The 18998-nt window shown below is 42.5% G+C and overlaps 1 protein-coding gene across 7 annotated transcripts in view; it reads left to right on the forward strand.

Moving 5' to 3' along the window:
• The first annotated feature begins 2308 nt into the window (after positions 1-2308).
• Positions 2309-18998, forward strand: part of GAS2L3 (growth arrest specific 2 like 3) — a 33605-nt gene continuing 16915 nt past the window's right edge. Inside the window, exons 1-5 of one of the 7 annotated variants that reach the window (XM_005305253.5) lie at positions 2309-2611; positions 3567-3661; positions 12872-12919; positions 15271-15439; positions 16175-16293. In XM_005305253.5, coding sequence (XP_005305310.1) covers positions 12896-12919; positions 15271-15439; positions 16175-16293 — 312 coding nt within the window. In that variant the 5' untranslated portion in view covers positions 2309-2611; positions 3567-3661; positions 12872-12895. Of the gene's footprint in view, positions 2650-3566; positions 3662-10704; positions 11697-12871; positions 12920-15270; positions 15440-16174; positions 16294-18998 lie in introns of those variants that run through there. The other 6 variants (XM_065561294.1, XM_005305255.5, XM_065561319.1 and 3 more) reach the window with 6 other exon arrangements.

The raw sequence follows: 18998 nt of genomic DNA on the forward strand, positions 1-18998 counted from the left end.
CTGTGCTTCTTCAGGGAGTTTCTTGAGCAGATGGTGCAGTTTTTTTTGGTAACCCTCAGTGGGATCAGATGGTAATGGCCTGTGTCACGGTGTTGACATGTCGTGGTGTCTCCCTTTATAATTACATTTTGAGATGTTAGTTGGCCACTTTTTAATCCATTTAATGTGTGCCATGTTAATTTTTTATTGTTCTAGTTTTTTAATCAAAATATCATGCAGTACCAAGTCAAACACCTTATGGAAATCTAAGTATATTATATAAACATTATTACCTTTGTCAACCAAGTTTGTAATTTCATAAAAAAATTATCAAGTTAGTTTGACAGGATCTATTTTCCATAATGTTGATTGTTATTAATTATAACAATATAATAATAATTCTTTATTAACTGAGTCCTGTATGAGCTGTTCCATTATTTTGTCCGATATTGATGTCAGGCCTATAATTACCCAAGTCATCCTGTTTACCCTTTTAAAATATTGGCACCACATTAACTTTCCTTCAGTCTTCAAGAACTTCCTCAGTGTTCCAAGACTTACTGAAAATCAACATTAACAGTCCAGTGAGCTCTTGGAAGCAAGTTATCAGGACGTGTTCATTTAAAAATGTCTAATTTTAGTTCCTGCTGTCTAACATCTTTCTGAGTTACTATTGGAATAGGAAGTGTTTCATCGTCGTCATCATCATCATCATAATCATATGACATGACTACATCATTTGGATTTGTCCCAAATACTGTACTGAAATATCTATTTAACACTTCTGCTTTTTCTGATTATGGACAATTTTACCATTTCCATCTAATAACAGACTAATACCATCTAACAGGCATACACTAATATTTATTAAGTACTATTATTTCTCTTCGCTGACCAGTTATAACAGACAAGGCTAGAAAATGATGTTTTTGGGTAAAGAAAGTAAAACCCACAGCAAAATGACCCCTCTCCTCCCCCATTTTATAGTGGCTAGAGTTTGCACAGCACACAGCAATTTCTTGCCCACTCTAATGGTGAAAAGAGACTGTACGCAAGGCCACATGTACTCCACAGTAACTGTGACCTAAATTTTGCAGCAAGACCCCAGTATTCTTTGGCAGGTACCAGCCGAGCAAGCTCATGCTTGGGGCGGCAGATTCTATGGGGCCCAATCCTAGGGCGGCACGGCCGCTTTGTTTTGTTTTGTTTGCCAATCCGGCCGCCCTGTAGGAGGCGGCGGCGTGGAGGAGGGGAGCTCCCTGCTGGGAGCGGGCTGCGTGCTCTGTCTGCCCCAGCCGGTGCCAGGTCTGTAGCAAGCACGGCAGGGCAGCCCGCGTCCTTCCCTCTCCGCCGACCAGAGCAGTGTGGAGCCCTCCTGGCAGGCAGCGCGGCAGTCGGGGCTGTGTGGCGAGTGCCCCGCTTAAGCCCTGGCCGCCCCCTTCTCTCTCTCCTCCCCCCCGCCCCCGCTAGCCGGGGCATGTCTGCAGTGCAGGGAGTCCCCCTGCACCCTGGCTCCGGCTGCCCCTCAGGTGTGGGTTTTTTTTTTTTTTTTTTTTTGCTTTGCTGTTCTGGCCGCCCTGATTTTTTTTTTTTTTGTGCTTGGGGCGGCAAAAAAGCCCTGCACTCCAGAGCAGTAGACTCTGCTGCCTGCAGCTTCAGCAAAATTCAAAAACTCGTGTTTGTAGCACCCGTGAAAATGAGTAATACACTCACTACAGTATCCCTGTCTCACTATTACATTCAATTATTTTATGCTGTCTTTACATTTTTAATTTTTGTCATGCTGAACATTGCAGAGCTGCACTGCAAAGTTGGCAGAGGGAAGCAGAAGGTGGGTGGGGTGACTGGGTTGGGACCCTGGCACTCAGGGAAGTGTAGAAGACAACTGTTGGCTTGGAAAAGGGAGCTGGACGTTAAAACGATCAGCTTGAAATGGTTATCACTCAAGTTGACACTGCAAATTGCATAACCAGATATAAAAGTTCATGCAGCTAGATGGGGGCAACGCACCTTCAGGGAGTGGGAGCTATTGTTTCTGGTGTCTGCAGACTCAGGCAGCTAGCACTGTATACTTCCCGGGGGGTCTCTCATAGGGTGGGAGGTTATCCTCACATCCTACGAAGCACAATTTGGCAGCACGGGGAGGACTCTGCAACACGTTCGGGGGCTGCAGAAGAGCCGGGTGCATGGGCCACTGACCCTGCCCCTCCCATGGGGGCAGCCTGCAGCGACATCCTCCCCCTCCTAGCGCCTCCTCACTCTCCCCGGACAGAGCCTCGCCCGGGGACTGGGAGGCAGCAGCACAAGGGCTGTCAGGTGATGCTGTTGCAGCCGCCCCAGGCCAGGGAGCGGCTGGGGTTTGAGTCTGCGCCTAGAAGGCCCTGCAGAGGATGAGGCCGGGCTCGCCCGCCGGAGGGGTGTGGCTGGCTGTGGCCGACACCCAGGGCTTCGGGCCCGGCTCGCCAGGCTCCTCCTCGCTCCCCCTGATTGGGCCTTTCGAACGGTGCGGGCGGGCGGAGGCGAATGAATCAGGGCAGGGAGCTGCGGGATGCGGCGGCTGGAAGGGCTCTGCCTGTGGCCGCAGCGTGCCCGGCAGCTGCACGGGGGAGCGTGAGTTCTGCAGCCGCTGCGTGTGAGTACTTCCCCAGCTCGGCACACGGGAACCACGCTGTATCCTCGGCCCTAGACCGTGTAACCCCCGGGGTGTCTCTAGGAGCAGCCCGGAGATCAGCTGTTGCCCCTACACGCTCAGTCGGGGGGGACAGGCTGGGGTGAGGGAGGGGACTTCACTCGGCGAATTTGTAAAGCTGTGTATGTGTAAGCGTCTCTCCTTCTGGGGTGTGGTGAAGGGTGGGGGATAATTTATTTTAGTGCGGCACAAAAAAGCATGAAGGATGCTCTTGGGGTGTGAGTTGCAGTGCGATACACAATCTCTGAGCTCTGTCTGACATCTGCCCTACAGTCAAACTGCCACAGCAGCAGGATTTTGTGACAGCTCTCGTTGATCAGGTCTCCTCTTTCCATGAGGAATCTTACTGGCATTGAAAATAAAACTAACCTTCCGAATAAGTTGCTACTAACAATGATGATGATCATTATCATCTAGATTTGGAGATAATGTGACTTGGAACCTGTTCCAACCCAGAGTCTTTAAGCGTTCTTGATTTGATCAATACACCCCACAGTTCCTGTTGCTAAAGATCTTTGCCCCTCCCTCTGGCAGTGGAAAGAGATCTACGCCTCTTGACGTACAATGTAAAGAACTACATGAGATGAAGTGCACTTTTGAGCTAACGGGTTGTTACTAATCAATATTAAGTACTTGAAAGTCAGGCAAAGGAAAAGCTAGGGGAATCATTTAAACTGTAACTTGCCTATTTTAACCATATTGTATATTAAGGTGTATATTATACAGCATAACCATTCTCTAAAATTATATATGAGAAATATTTTTTCAGTTTATATGCTGTATCTAGCATAAATCTCAGTTTGTGGTAAGAGGAAATTACCATAGGAACTTTTCCACTTCTTGATTTTTGAATGTTTAAAATTACAATTTTTTTTATTAACATATTTGTATTTTGTAGGTTTGTGCTGGAGGACAGTTTATAAAACACTAGTCTCTCTCTCTGAAAGTATATACAACTATAGAACTCAGAATGAAATGACAGCACCACATCACGTAACTATGAAACTTAAATAATGTGTATTTGTATTGCCTTTAATGGGACTACATTTGGATCTGAGGGCCAGCAGATCACTTTGCCAGATCATAAAAATAGCCATATTGCCTCAGACCAATGTTCCATCTAGCCCAGTATTCTGTCTTCTGACAGTGGCTGGGGCCTGATAATCCATTGGGAATGAAGTAGAACAGGGGTATTTTTCAGTGAGCCATCTGCTGGCAATCAGAGGCTTAAGAGCATGGGTTTGCGTCCCTGAATATCTTGGCTAATAATCATTGATGGGTCTCCATGAACTTGCCTAATTCTTTTTTGAATCCACTTTTACTTTTTGCATTCACAATATCCCCTGGCAATGAGTTCCACAGGTTGACTGTGCCTTGTGTAAAGAAGTAGTACTTCCTTTTGTTCATTTTAAAGCTGCTGCCTGTTCACTTTATCCACATCATTCATGTTTTTATAGATTTATATCCCCCCTTAGTTGTCTCTTTTCTAAGATGAACAGTCCCAGTCTTTTTAATCTCTCCTCGTATGGAAGCTGTTCCATACCCCTAGTCATTTTTGTTGCCCTTCTCTGTATTTTTGTCAATTCTAATGTATCTTTTTTGAGATGGGGAGACCAGGACTGCATTCAGTATTCTAGATAAATACCATGGATTTATGTAGTGACATGATATTTACTGTCTTTATTTTCTATCCCTTTCCTAATGGTTCCTCATTTGGTTGGCTTTTTTGACCACTGCTGCACATTGGGCGAATGTTTTCAGAGAACTATCCACAATGACTCTGAGCTCTTTCTTGAGTGGTAATAACTAATATAGACCCCATCATTTTTTATATATAGTTGAGATTGTTTTCCAACGTGAATTACTTTGGATTTATCAACATTGAATTTCATCTGCCATTTTGTTGCCCAGCTTCCAGTTTTGTGAGATCTCTTTGTAACTCTTCACAGTCTGTTTTGGACTTAACCATCTTGAGTAATTTTGTACCCTCTACACACTTTGCTATCTTATGGTTCACCCCTTTTACCAGATAATTTATAAATATGTTGAACAGTATTGGACCCAGTACAGATCCTTGGGGGACCCCACTATATAATTCTCTCCATTGTGAAAACTGATAATTTATTCTTACTCTTTGTTTCCTTTTTTTAACTAGCTACTGAGCCATGCAAGGACCTTCCCTCTTGTCCCATGGCTGCTTATTTTGCTTAAGAGCCTTTGGTGAGGGACCTTGTCAAAGGCTTTCTGAAAGTCCAAGTACACTGTATCCACTGGATCACTCTCGTCCATATGTTCGTTGACCTCCTCAAAGAATTCTAATAGATTTGAGGCATGATCTCTCTTTACAAAAGCCATGTTGACTCTTCCCCAACATATCATGTTCATCTACGTGTCTGATAATTTTGTTTCAACCAGTCTGCCTGGTTCTGAAGTTAGACTTACCAGCCTGTAATTGCTAGGTTCACCTCTGGGACCTTTTTTAAAAAAAAAATGGAGTTACATTAGCTATCATTCAGTCATCTGGTACAGAGGCTGATTTAAGTGATAGGTTACATACCATAGTTAGTATTGCTGCGATTTCAGATTTGAGTTCTGTTAGAACTCTTGGGTGAATATCATCTGGTCCTGGTGACTTATTACTATTGTTTAATTTATCAATTTGTTTGAAAACATCCTCTATCAACAGCTCAATCTGGACAGTTCCTCAGATTTGTCTTTTAAAAATAATGGCTTAGGTGTGGGAATCTCCTTCACATCCTCTGGAGTGAAGATTGATGCAAAGATTTCATTTAGGCTGTGTACACAATTTATACCGATTTTAAGCTATGTTGCTCAGGGTGTGTGTGAATAAACCACCCCCCCCGGAGTGACATAAGTTACGCTGACCTAAGTGCCAGTGTGGACAGCACTATGTCAGTGGGAGAGCTTCTGGCTCTGCTGGAATAATTAAATCGATAGGAGAGCTCTCTCACATTGGCTTAGAGCAGAGGTGGGCAAACTTTTTGGCCCGAGGGCCACATTGGGCTTGCAAAACTGTATGGAGGGCCGGGTAGGGAAGGCTGTGCCTCTCCAAATAGCCTGACCTCCGCCCCCTATCCGATCTCTCCCACTTCCCACCCCCTGACTGCCCCCCTCAGAACCTCCAACCTAGCCAACCCCCCTGGGACCCCACCCCCTATCCAACCCCCCTGCTCCCTGACTGCCCTGACCCCTATCCACACCTCTGCCCCCTGACAGGTGTCTTCTCTCCCCTCCCCCCCCCCCCGAACCTCCGCCCCCTGCTCCCTGTCCCCTTACCATGTTGCTCAGAGCAGCCACGCCGCCTGACCGGAGCCAGACATGCTGCCGCACTGCCTTGCAGGAGCCTGCAGCCCCGCCACCCAGAGCACTGCCCGCGTGGCGGTGTGGCTGCGGGGAAGGGAGGACAGCAGAGGAGGGGCGGGGGGCTAGCCTCCCCAGCTGGGAGCTGAAGGGCCGAGCAGGACAGTTCCACGGGCTGGATGTCGCCCACGGGCCATAGTTTGCCCACCTCTGGCTTAGAGCATCTGCACCAATGTAGCTGTGCTGCTGTAAGCTCTGTAGTGTAAGCCATAGCTTTTCCACAGTGGCCTTATCTTTTTTCAGTGCTCCTTTAGCACCTTGACGGTCGGGCCCCACTGATTGTTTGTTTGGCTTCCTGCTTCTGATGTACTTAAAAAATATATTTGCTGTTAGTTTTTGTGTCTTTTGCTAGTTCCTCTTCAAATTCTTTTTTGGCCTGCCTAATTATACTTTTACATTTGACTTGCCAGAGTTTGTTCATTTCTATTTTCCTCAGCAGCATTTGGCTTCCAGTTTTTAAATGATGCCTTTTTGCCTCTAAGTGCCTCTTTTAGCTTGTTGCTTAGCCACGGTGGCATGTTTCTGGTCCACTTACTGTTTTTAATTTGGGGTATACATTTAATTTGAGCCTCTACTGTGGTGTTTTTAAAAAGTTTCCATGCAACTTGCAGGCATGTCACTCTTGTGAATGTTGCTTTTAATTTCCGTTTAACTGGCTTCCTCACTTTTGTGTAGTTCCTCTTTTTTGAAGTTCAGTATTACTGTGGCAGACTTCTTTGATATATCTCTCCCCCTCCCCCTCCCTTCCCCGATGTTAAATTTAAGTACATTATGATCACTGTTGCTGAGCAGGTCAGCTGTATTCACCACAGGGCCTTAATCATCAAACTTGAATAAATCAGGTCCCTGGAACCACAGGTTCAAATCCAATAGGGTCAACTCTGCTCTTCCAAAGTGGATCCTGTAAGCTGAGTGCCATGGGGATCTTTTGGAAGACACCTTTAAAATCAGGGTGCAGCATTCTCTACCTGGACACTTGATCCCAGTACTGATTTTATAGGAATGAGGTTTGCTCTAATGTCCTTGGCTAAAATTCCCATTCCTGTTGTTCAGTGTGCTGAAAAATGGTAGGCTGCATTTTATCTAGTAAAATATTTTTGCATCTTTTGGGATACAGACAGTCTATATAAATGTAAAGTATTATGTACCTTTGGACTTTAAGGCATAGGCTTATACATCTGAAATCTTATTAGTGTTGTGTAAGGATTTTCAAAGTAAAAGACAGGCAGGTTTTTCATATTATAATTTGTCCTGCTCCTGCCGGGGTCTTTAAAAACCTTTTCCTTGGTACCTGACTATAGCCATATAACAGGATGGCCAGGCTTTGCCTACCCAAAGAGCAACATGCTGGGACTTTGAGGGCTGCACTCCCAGTTCCTGCCTTGCTGGGTAAAAAGGGTGTTTATCAGTTAGCTTATCATGATTGAAAAGCACTATTGAGATGTGCTGTTGAGGTGCCTTTTCCTCACTGCTAAAAAAGGTGCATATTTTACCTTGAGGTAACTAATGTGCATGAGCTATTCTGAGGTGGAGCGACAGCAAAGATCAGGCACTTCAGTTTTGCCGTGAGATAAACTCCCTAAGGTCAACCCACGGAAGGGCTATAGAGCTGTTTACTTCACAGTAAAATTGAAGTATTGTGGTTTTTACCTCAGGATAGCTCATGTGCGTTCGTTACCCTGAGGTAAAAAAACACTTCTTTAGCAGTGAAGTCCACGCCTAACATATCTGAAATCATGTTACTTGGCTCTGGCCATGTTGTAGCCACGGGCTACACACATTCTTATCAAGTGAACCAGTTATACCTTTGCTGTAGAGGTGCTGCTTGCTGAGCTGACATGTTCCAGCAGGAAATGCTCCTTGAGTTGAGTGAACTTCTCTGTCATGAAGGGACTTGTATGAGTTCAGGAGCCTCATCTCTGTATTAAAATGGGGAGTTGTAAAATGCTGTATACTCCATTGTTTAGGGCTCCAGAAAGGGACTCCCTAAGGAGAACCGTTGCTATACATCCTGATGAAAAGATGTTTGCCACCTCAAGGTGTTTGAGCCCTGGTGACTAATTTGGATTCTTTCTCTATTCCATGCTTTGAGGCCCCCTTCCCCAAGGAAATCAATTTGAAAGTTAGCAGAAGTTTTGTTTCCTATGATGTAACTGGAGACCTATAGTTGCTGTAGTAAAATATATAGTAGCACACTCTAGGCATCACATCTGTTCTGATACATTTAAGAACCTAACATTCAAAACAAAAATGTCAGTATGTATAATGAAGATATCCTGGATATATTAAATATACACCAATTGGCATTATGAAGGAAAAGAAGCTGTGTTTTTGTTTTAAAATGAAGATATTTTGTAGGGATGTGGTTTCCAACAATATTGTCAGAACTAATATAAAACTTCCATCAGTTTCAGAATGATCTTTTTGTGACTGTCTTGGGGGTTGCAATCTTCCACCCCAGCATGCTTTATATTTAAATCTTCAACCTATATTTAGAGAGACAGTCTTACGTACAAACATTTTGTAATGAGTTTATAAATGTCTTTGGGTTCCACCTCCATCTAAATTAGTGACTACCTCCTTTATATTTCAGATGCCAATAAGTGCTGAGTTGACTTTTTTGTCGTATTGCTCAATGTCTGAACTGCTTATGGGTCACTCTAATTACAGCATATGTAACTTTGGCCAGACTTATAAACTTGCATTACGGAATAGCTTGTATCTAATTTAGCATCTTTTGCAACATCATGACTTATACGGCTAATGAGTAGGAACTACCCATCTTATTTAATGCATTTAATTGCCATTTGAAACAATACACTAATGGCTTGTCTTTATTGCATTATTAGCTTGACCTATAACTCGAGTTTTCCCCCAACTCCTTTCCACACGCAAAATCTCTAGCTCAAATTAAATGATGCTTTAAGCTTGAGCTAACTGGCCTGACAGTGAGGTGGGTTGAAGGTCAAGTGCTGCGAACTGGAGTTTATAATGCAGTGGGGATAAAGCAGCTCAAGTTACAACAACTCATAGTTCTGCTTATCCAATCACTCTGTGCTGCTAATCACTCTCGCTTGAGGTAGCTGGCTTGAGTGTAGTAAGTTGGGCTAATTGTTACCGCGCAGACAAACCCCAACCTGCACCTCCTGAGTTTGTATCCATTTTTGCAGTAAATGCTTTGGTTCATATAGACTGGGATCCCTGTGGTTCTGTTTCTTTGATCTGCTGTGCACCAGGTGGTGGCACTGTGGGGTGTGGAGAGGGAGTGAACTGCCTTACGAGGGCATGTCGAAAGTGTGTGTGTGTGTGGATTGCCTGGGCCATTGAGGCCTATGCAGAGGGTGTGCCCCAAGCCATACCCTCTTCCTGAGATACACCCACACCTGTGTAGTCAGGTGCCCTTCCCTCCACTTGGATCCATCACCCTAGCCTCCCCCGGCTGAACTCCATGCCTCCAATTACTGCCAGCTCTTGCCTTCCTTAATGAATCAATTAATGCCTGGTCTGCACCCCACAATAAATCACCCTAGCTGGGCCCTTCCAACAATAAATTAATGCTTCTCCCCTGACAATTAGTTCTGTACAGACTCCTCTGCTGGGATGGCAGGAGTGGTGACAGAAATCCGCTGTCCTTCAAATGCACACACCGTTCCCCAGCCTGGCGGGGTGATGGCAGGAGCCCACACATATGCTGGGTTGGGATGGTTGTGCCCCCTGCTTTGGAGGGGGAGGGGATGAAGCCACTGCTCTCTCCTTCAGGGGGTGAAGGGAGGGTTGCAGCCCTTCAGGGCAACTTACTCTTCATAGTGGCAGCTGACTCATCATCTGATCTGCAGTGGCAGGACTGGAGCCACTTCTGCAGATTTATTGACTGTCTTGGTTACAGTGTTCTCATTCTGAAGGCTTCTGCTACAAAAAACAGCACTAGAGACTTAATCCTTTTTAAAAAGAAGGCAACTTGTTTAGAAAGGAAGATGGCAATCGCCTACCATAGATTCCTATTTGCCCCCGGGGGAGTAGATTTTTCAAGCCCTGCTTGTGATAGTTAAGACTGCTGATGCCCACATTAAAAAGCAATTGCACTTTAAACCAAATACTCCACTAGAACACTGTAATGTGAGAAACTTGAATGTCTGGAAATTAACAAACTTCCAGCAGCAGCCTTAATTCTGACACTCCCCCATCTCATATTCCAAAGAACTCCATTATCCCAGAGGGGAGAAGACTTGTCTGTTAACCCACTTACTAGATATGAATCAACCCTCCTGTGGACCACAGCATCTCATATCTCTACACACTGGCCACCTGAGACCCGGTCCCATACCCACCAGCCTATTAGAGGCTATACCAGGGATCGGCAACCTTTGGCATGTGGCCTTCCAGGGTAAGCCCCCTGGCGGGCCGGGCCAGTTTGTTTACCTACCGTGTCTGCGGTTCACCGCTGCAGGCCAATGGGGGCTGTGGGAAGCAGTGGCCAGCACATCCCTCGGCCCACACCTCTTCCTGCAGCCCCCATTGGCCTGGAGCGGCCAGTGGGAGCTGCGATCGGCCGAACCTGCAGATGCGGCAGGTAAACAAACCGGCCCAGCCCGCCAGGGGGCTTACCCTGGCGAGCCGCGTGCCAAAGGTTGCCGATCCCTGGGCTATACATTCCAATTCCCCCATTCACCTTCCCTGTATTAGACCAAGGGCCAATCCACCTGACACAGGCCAACACTCATCTTTTACCATAACTGCTGTACCTGTATGGGCTGTGGTAACCTACATTCCTCAGCACTATGAACTCCAGATCTGCCTGTAACTGATGATTTGAGAAAGAATTTAAGTTAGCAGTCAGTAATCCTAATATGAGTCCTTTTGAGGATAATTAATGTAAAAATTTGTCCTTGCTACCATTATTCTAATGTTTACTGTGTTAATGCAAAGCTTTAGCTTCTTAGGGAGCCCTCCTCTGACAACTAAGATTGCAAAATAACTTATGTAAAAAGAAGTTCATGAAGTTCAAGTGTCACAATTTCCCTCAATCCTTTCATTTGTTTATTTTTAAAAGACCAGTTTTGTTAGGCCTTCCCAAAAAGTGCAGATGCTGAACATTCTTCTAATAGCTGCTTTGTGAATATTTTACTGTGTTCATGTTTTGAACACTCCCTGTGAATTAGGCCGCCTTTTGTTCTTCTAGTGGCAGTTGCCATGTTAAGTCTCTTGTTTTATTATGTGAGGCTCCTTATTTTAATGAGAGCAGCTTTTCTACTGGCTGTTCCATCCATATTTTTTTTAAACAGTCAATGAAGCCTCTTACTGGGGCTCTTTCTTGGAACAAAGGATTTCTTATGCTAAAGGAAAATATATGCCCCTGGACTAACTCGTGGGAAGCATAACATGCTCATTTGTAATGCCTGCTATGTACTCTGCCCTTTTCCTCTAATGTGTAGAGAGGAAAATGACATCAGGGATAGGACAATCCCACTATTTATTTTGTTTTCCTGCAAATAAAAAAGTGATGTAACTCTTGCATGTTCAGATATAACCAACTCAGGGCATCTTTGGTAAATCTTTACTTGATCAGCATGACAAGTTTGGTACAAAGAAAAAGCTTCTGTCTGAAAACAAACTGATTTCATAGTAGGTGTAACTGCATGGTCTTAAGGTATGTTTTGTAAAGTTTATTAAAAGATGTTGTAATGGGTGGAATGCAAAGGTCAAAGTAGTGGAGAGGGTAGATGGGAAAGAAACAACACAAACTCTTCTTAGGAAATGGAAATACTTCTGTCTATAGTAAAACTTACAGTTTAGAGAAAGCTAAAGAATTGTGTTACAAATATAAGTTTACGTTTCTCTTTGACTTTACACACACAGTCAAAACATCATAAATGTGCTTTCATCCCACTCTGGCTGTGTGGTGACTCTCTAGAACTTTTTCCTGTTGTCATCAAGCAGGTCTTTCTTTTTTTTAAAGAAATGTCTGACATGCCTTTTCCCAACATGTGGTATTTACTCCATAGTGATTGACAAATTACAAAAGATAAATGTATATTTCAGAGTTCATGCAACAATTATGTTGGACATTTCTGTATCATATCTATGAAAGACATTCTGAATTTTTTTCCTTTCAGTTTTATTAAGTGCATGTATGATTAATTTTATTACTTTGCTACATGAAATAGAATCACACCATATATGAAATGCATTATAGGATATGGCATTCTTTGGAAAGGACATTGGGGTAGGGGCTGTCTTGTTCAGGATTGGGGCTCTTAGGCCCTATCACAGTTCAAATATTAAATAATAAAAACATTTTGTTTTTGTCTGTTTCAGAGTGAATTTTGACTTCTCCTTTGTATTGCATGTAAAGAAACTATTTTTTTATAAATGCTATTTTACTTTAAAGACTGAGAGAACCTTAACTCATGATTTTCTGCAGTTATGTTTGTGATATATAGGAATGGACTCCAACAACCTTAACTTCAAGTTAAGGTTTTTGGGGTACATGTTGGATAACTGATGTAATAGCACACTTGGAATTTTTTTCCTCTTCTACAAGTCAGAGAGCTTTGACACCTTCTTGGAAGCACGTGAACCGTTATCGAATACTATTTATAGCTAAATAGAAATGAAGAAACTTGCCATTTTGTCCTGTAATATTTACTATTTTCTGACAGTGTAGAGTAGTAAAATATTCAGGTCAAGATTATAACTGTGTTAAGAGAGTCAAACTGACTGTTTTCACCTAATAGTTTTTTAACTTTTGTAAAAATTAGAAGTGATTCCATTAAAAATAATTTGCTGGGTTGTTTTTTTGTCTCTTCCTTCCCCCATGTCCAGGAAAAGACATTCATATAAATACAGATGACCATGCAGCATGCAGTTCAGGTAAATGACATTAATAATAAAAATGCTTGATACTTCATATGGCATCTTTTCTTTATGCAAGGATCACAGGGCACTTTGCAGTCAAATTACTGCAAGGCTCACAATTGTCCCTGTGAGATCTTTACCATCCCCATTTTACAGGTGGGAAAACTTAGTCACAGAGGTTAAATGACTTGCCTTAGGTCACACAGTGAGTCAGTGGCAGGACTGATATAACCCAGAAGTTCTGGAGCCTAGCTTTCTGTTTCAACTGCTAGATCACACCACTTCTCCTTAAGTGTTGTTATCTAAGACGGTTTCTAAGGCAAAGTAAGAGACTAAATCAAACGTAATTGTTCCTAAAATATAATGACTTTATTTGTGTAACTATTAATATTCAAGTTTTGCAAAGTTATTAATTCTATAAGAGAATATGTAGTCAGTCCATCTACAAGTTAAAAAGTCTTGTGGGACCAACTAGCTCAGGGGTTCTCAAACTGGGGGTCGGGACCCCTCGGGGGTTGCGAGGTTATTACATGGGGGGGTTGCGAGCTGTCATCCTCCACCCAAACCCCGCTTTACCTCCAGCATTTATAATGATGCTAAATATATAAAAAAGTGTTTTTAATGTATAAGAGGGGGTCACACTCAGAGGCTTGCTGTGTGAAAGGGGTCACCAGTACAAAAGTCTGAGAACCCCCAAACTAGCTAATTATGGATGAACTCAATCAACAGTTAGTTGTGTGTCTGGGCTAGGTTATCTGGGATGGGATGGTGAGGGCATGACATTTTTGTGTGGTGAATGAGATCCTCCGAGAGGGAGTGTTTTTATTTTGTTTTTCTTCAAGTCATTTTTTCTTCATCCCCATTACTCTCCTTGACTCCCTAAGCTAACCCTTAACAAAATGTTACTGATAGAAAAACCCATGAGAGAGGAAATTGTCTTTCTTCAAATTCCACAAGGAATTTCCCAATGGAAGTTTGCCAGGAATCATGGGATGACTTACTCCCAGCTTACCCTTCTGTCCCCTTATCTCACAGGGTCGCATTCCAATGATCTAGCTGTGGAGGGATTTCTATATAGAAGGTGTAAGAGGAAGAACTTGAGTTTTTCCTTTCTCTTCATTGTCTCCTATTATTCAGACTTTTTTCTGCTTTACTCTGTGGTCAAGTCCTTCCTCGCTGCTTCTCCCCCTTTCCCAATACCTAAACTGTCCCAAAGAGCTTGCAGTTCAAGGTAACATTTTACTCTTGGGTACGCCAGTGGAATTCCATTGAAAACAGTGGTGTTAAAGGCACAGATTGATACAATTCAGAACAAATTTTCATCTGCCCCGTTTCTCTTTTCCATTTTGTTTTTTCCTGCCAATCATTGGGCACTGCAGGTGTAAAGTTTCTGCAAGGCTGGCTTTTATGTATATCCTAAGAATTTCTTATTTCTTTACTAACATGAGACAGGTGTTGACACAGGAAAAAATACAATTAGAAGACTGGGACTGATATCCTTTTTTTATTGATGCTATGATATAGTGAGCAAATGAAGTCTTCCTTCCTGCCCCATAGTGAAGAAAACATTTTCAGTGCCACTGCACATTACTTTAGAATGCTTGAATACAAGAGGTGAAGACGTGTCTAAAAAGTGTATGTTCTTGTATTAAACAAGTCTGAACAGTAACACATTTTCTACTGTAGTGTAAGAATTTTAATGTTCTTTTTTTTCCTCCCAAACAAAAACCTCCTGTGAAATCTTTGATCAAAGAGAGAGAGACCAGCAGCACATTTAGTTTTAGGCTGTAGATTTGTCTTTTTATATTGTGGATTCTGCCCAGTACTAACTTTCTTACAAGTTTTATAAATTAATTCTTTATTTATAAGGCAGTTAAAAAATAGACCTTTTTTGAGAGCGTTTTTATATATCTCAGGGGGACAACTGTAAATGATAGTGATGTGGTAGCATCTGAATTTAGGAATGAAGACTGACAGCTGCAATAGATCTTTGCAGGGTTGATGAGTGGCTTAAAAATCAAAATTAGATCTCTTATGTCATTACCTGATTACTGTTTGCGTGAGGAAATGATCAGATTCCATTATTGGAGGTTGCAGCTACTAGACCAGGGGTTCTCAAATTGGGGTTCAGGACCCCTCAGAGAGTCGCAAAGTTATTACGTGGGGAGTCACGAGCTGTCAACCTCCACTCCAAACCCTGCTTTGTCTCCAGCATTTATAATGGTTTTAAATATATAAAAAAGTGCTTTTAACTTATAAGGGGGGTCGCACTCAGAGGCTTGTTATGTGAAAAGGGTCACCAGTAAAAAAGTTTGAGAGCCACTGTACTAGACGGATTTGTTTTAACTTACTGAAAACTTCTTTAGGTGTGGTTTGGAGATGATATTCCTTTAACTCCACGAAATCCTCTGACTCCCAGACATGGCCCGGGCTTGGCAGATGTTTGCCTGTATGATCGGTGGATATCTGTGCGGCATGAAGCAACACTGGTGCCTATGCAGGAAGATCTATCAATCTGGCTATCTGGATTGCTGGGTAATGCTAAAATACATCATTGTCTAATGAATTTGAAAGATACATTGTCCTGGCCAGTGTTGAACTTTCATATTCATAAATTTGCTAAGAGTGAATGAATGAGACTGGGCTTGCGTAATGAGGAAAGTTGCATTAAAATGCATGTTCCGGTTTCATATTTTATGAGCGGACAACTGTCAATGCTAGCTTAATACCACTTATTTATATTTCCTGTTCAGTAACTAGTCTGTAGTCTAATTAATGAATATTTCATTTGATTTTTATCTGAATTTTAATAGAAATAGTTTTATAGGTAAATAAACATATTTAATTTTAAATGTATGCCAATTCTCTTTTTAGAATCCAAAGCTATAGGGTATAACTAACACAGACTGAAACAGTGGATGTTGAGAAGGGGGAAACGTACAGTACAAATACATCTCTAAATTAGTATCTCTATTTTTTAGATTTAATAAAAGCTTACATTTATATTATTGCTTCAGTGGCAGTTGATTTTTATGATGAATATGTAAGGAAGCATAAATTTTAAAGTTTATGCCATTCATCAGTTGTTTTAGTTGAATGGAATAAAAACTGGTACTCAAAATACTTGATGATCTCACTTCTATTGTAGACTACAGGCCAACTTTGTGTCTTTTTAATGGTGGAATGCCATGTCTGAGTTGTCTGCATATAGTTTCTGTTAGCTTGCCTTCCTCTGGAATAATTCTAACGTTTTCCACTTTTTATTTTCAGGGGTAGAAGTTGCAGCGGAACGGTTGCTGGAAGAGCTTGATAATGGTGTACTACTCTGCCAGTTGGTTGGTGTCCTTCAAAATACAATTAAAAAATGCTGTAGCTCAAAGGACTTAAGGGTGAGTCGTTTGACTATTACAGTAATTGATAAACTTCATCACTTCACGTGCAACCACTTTTTATCTGCATTTAACAAAATTGCACTCTGTATGCACTGTACTTGGAAATAAGAAGAAACGTGATGTCTTAATAGATGGCTATTCATTGTGTGTCAAATCCTAAAGTCCTCACTTCAATAGAAGGTGTGCTGGTGGAAGGCCTGTTTAAGGACCTTATGGTCTGATCCTTCAAGAATGATTCCTATTGGTTGTGTGTGTATGGTGGGGAGGACTACCTGGGTAGGAGAAACAGGAAACCTGTTGACACTTTATGCAAATTTTGTATCAGAAATTGATCACTAGACTAGAGCGTGCTGCACTCTGAACAGCCACTAAAAATACCTAAAACAAAATATGTATGGGAGACATGTTTAGGCACCAGTATTGGGAATAAAATATGGCAGAAATGAGAGTGGATAAAACTCACAATTTATACAAAATAGAAAGATTTGAAGTTTTTGACACATGACTTGACCCTTACACATGTGCAAACATTAGCACATGCAATGTGTGATTGAGATGTACAGAAGGTAGAGAGAATGTTTAGAATAGTGCTTTCATATATCAAAAATATTGGTAGGACATTTCATGTTTTATTAGTTCCCTCTGAGAAAGAAGTGGCTGAATCACTGGTCCCACAACTTAATTTTTTTTGGGGGGGGGGGGCGGGGGAGGGTGGAAGCAGCACAAGAAACAGGGGACTACACCTTTCATATATTACAGAACTAAGACAAAACAAAAAACCTGATAGCAATGTCCAGCACTGACAGAAAAATGGGTGTAAAGGAAATGACTTGGAAGGAATTAGTCTGTATTCTTCTAACCTCCAACATAAAGAGTCTGTTGCAGTCCAACAGCCTAGAGCTGTTTTTGCTAGAACTACATATAAATAGGAGTTGTTGTTGTTGTTTTGTTTTATAGAAGCCAGTTAATCATGTGATGGCAGCACTAGTTCGCTTCTACAAACACAGAATACTAATATAAAAAAGAAAGTTAGTTTGATAAAGGGGAATAGTACTGTAAGTGTTTTCTACCAATTGGTAGAAGCTATCAGGAAGGCCTACATTTTTAATTATATAGCTAAATATATTAAGGCTAAATATCAGTAACTAACTGCTAAAATTCTTCTTGAGGGAGGCCTTTGATAGTAAAAAGGGAGCAACTTTCACAGAGCACCATGTTGTATATTTATAAGTAGGGCCCTACCAAATTCACTGTCCATTTTGGTAAATTTCAGGGTCATAGCATTTTACAAATCTTGAATTTCACAGTTTCAAATAATAGGTATATCTCCATATATTATATTTATCTCATAGAACTGGAAGGGACCCCAAAAGGTCATTGAGTCCAGCCCCCTGCCTTCACTAGCAGGACCAAATACTGATTTTTGCCCCAGATCCTTAAGTGGCTCACAACCACTTTAGCAGGCCAATGCTCAAACCACTGAGCTATCCCTCCACCCTTAAATTCAAAGTAAGGGTGGCAAAAGAGGACCACGGGGAGGGTTGCAAGGCTATTGTAGGGGGTTATGGTGTTGCCACCCTTATTTCTGTGTTGCCTTCAGAACTGGGCATCTGGAGAGCGGCAGCTGCTGACCAGGCACCCAGCTCTAAAGGCAATGCTGCCACCAGCAGCACAGAAGTAAGGGTGGCAATACCATACCATGCCACCCTTACTTCTGCGCTGCTGCTGGCTGTGATGCTGCATTCTGAGCTGGGCACCTAGCCAGCAGCCACCGCTCTCCAGCTGCCCAGCTTTGAAGGCAGCATGGCAATACCGTGACCCCCCTAAAATAGACAGATTTCATGGGAGAGACCAGATTTCACAGTCCCTGGCACGTTTTTCATGGCTGTGAATTTGGTAGGGCCCTATTTATAAGGGACATCCATGAATGATGAAGATCATTGGCTGTGAAGGGAAGAGAGAAGATGCCTCACGTATATCCCCGAAGTTGTTAAACTGGTTTAGAAAAAACTGAAAGCAAGTCACTACTTTCTAAAGGAAACTCTACCCCCTTCCTCCCTCCCTCCCATACCACACCCATCTACTTATGAAAGGACTTGAAAAGTGCCTGAATGCAATAGCCAGTGCAGTTTCACTTATTTTGGGGGGACGGGGTGGAAGGATTGTGTCGTCCATGTAGCTAGTCCACACCCCCTGTGCACTGTAGAGATATGCTCGAAGAGTAATCTGTTCACCGCTTTGTACACGGAGTTTGAGGGTGGAGCCAGTGGAACCAGGACTGTAGATCCACCAACTAAACTTCCCCATGTGCTGTGAGTTGGTGGAGGTCAGTGGCAGAGACTGCTCCAGGAGAGGCCACACTACTGCATCCCAGGATGCAGAGTTACAATGGAAGATTTCTTTTCCCTTACCTTGGTTCCTGACTTCAACAGAGTAACCATACACACAGTCTTCTTAGACCATGTACAAGAATAACAACTTGCTCTTTGAAGGCCTATATCTGACATTGCTGTAGCCATCAAATGGGGAAAGCTTCGTCTGCATTCCAGATATGCATGTAGGTTACATCAAGTATAAAAAATAATAATAGTTATTAGCCGGCCACCATTGTTGTACTTTAAATGTGGTATTGTTATTTGATCTTATGAAAATGTGTTTCAAAATGTCACTTATGTATCTGTGCGCACAGCATATGTACATTA

Source organism: Chrysemys picta, chromosome 1 (genome assembly GCF_011386835.1).
Source record: "Chrysemys picta bellii isolate R12L10 chromosome 1, ASM1138683v2, whole genome shotgun sequence".
Lineage (NCBI taxonomy): Eukaryota > Metazoa > Chordata > Testudines > Emydidae > Chrysemys > Chrysemys picta.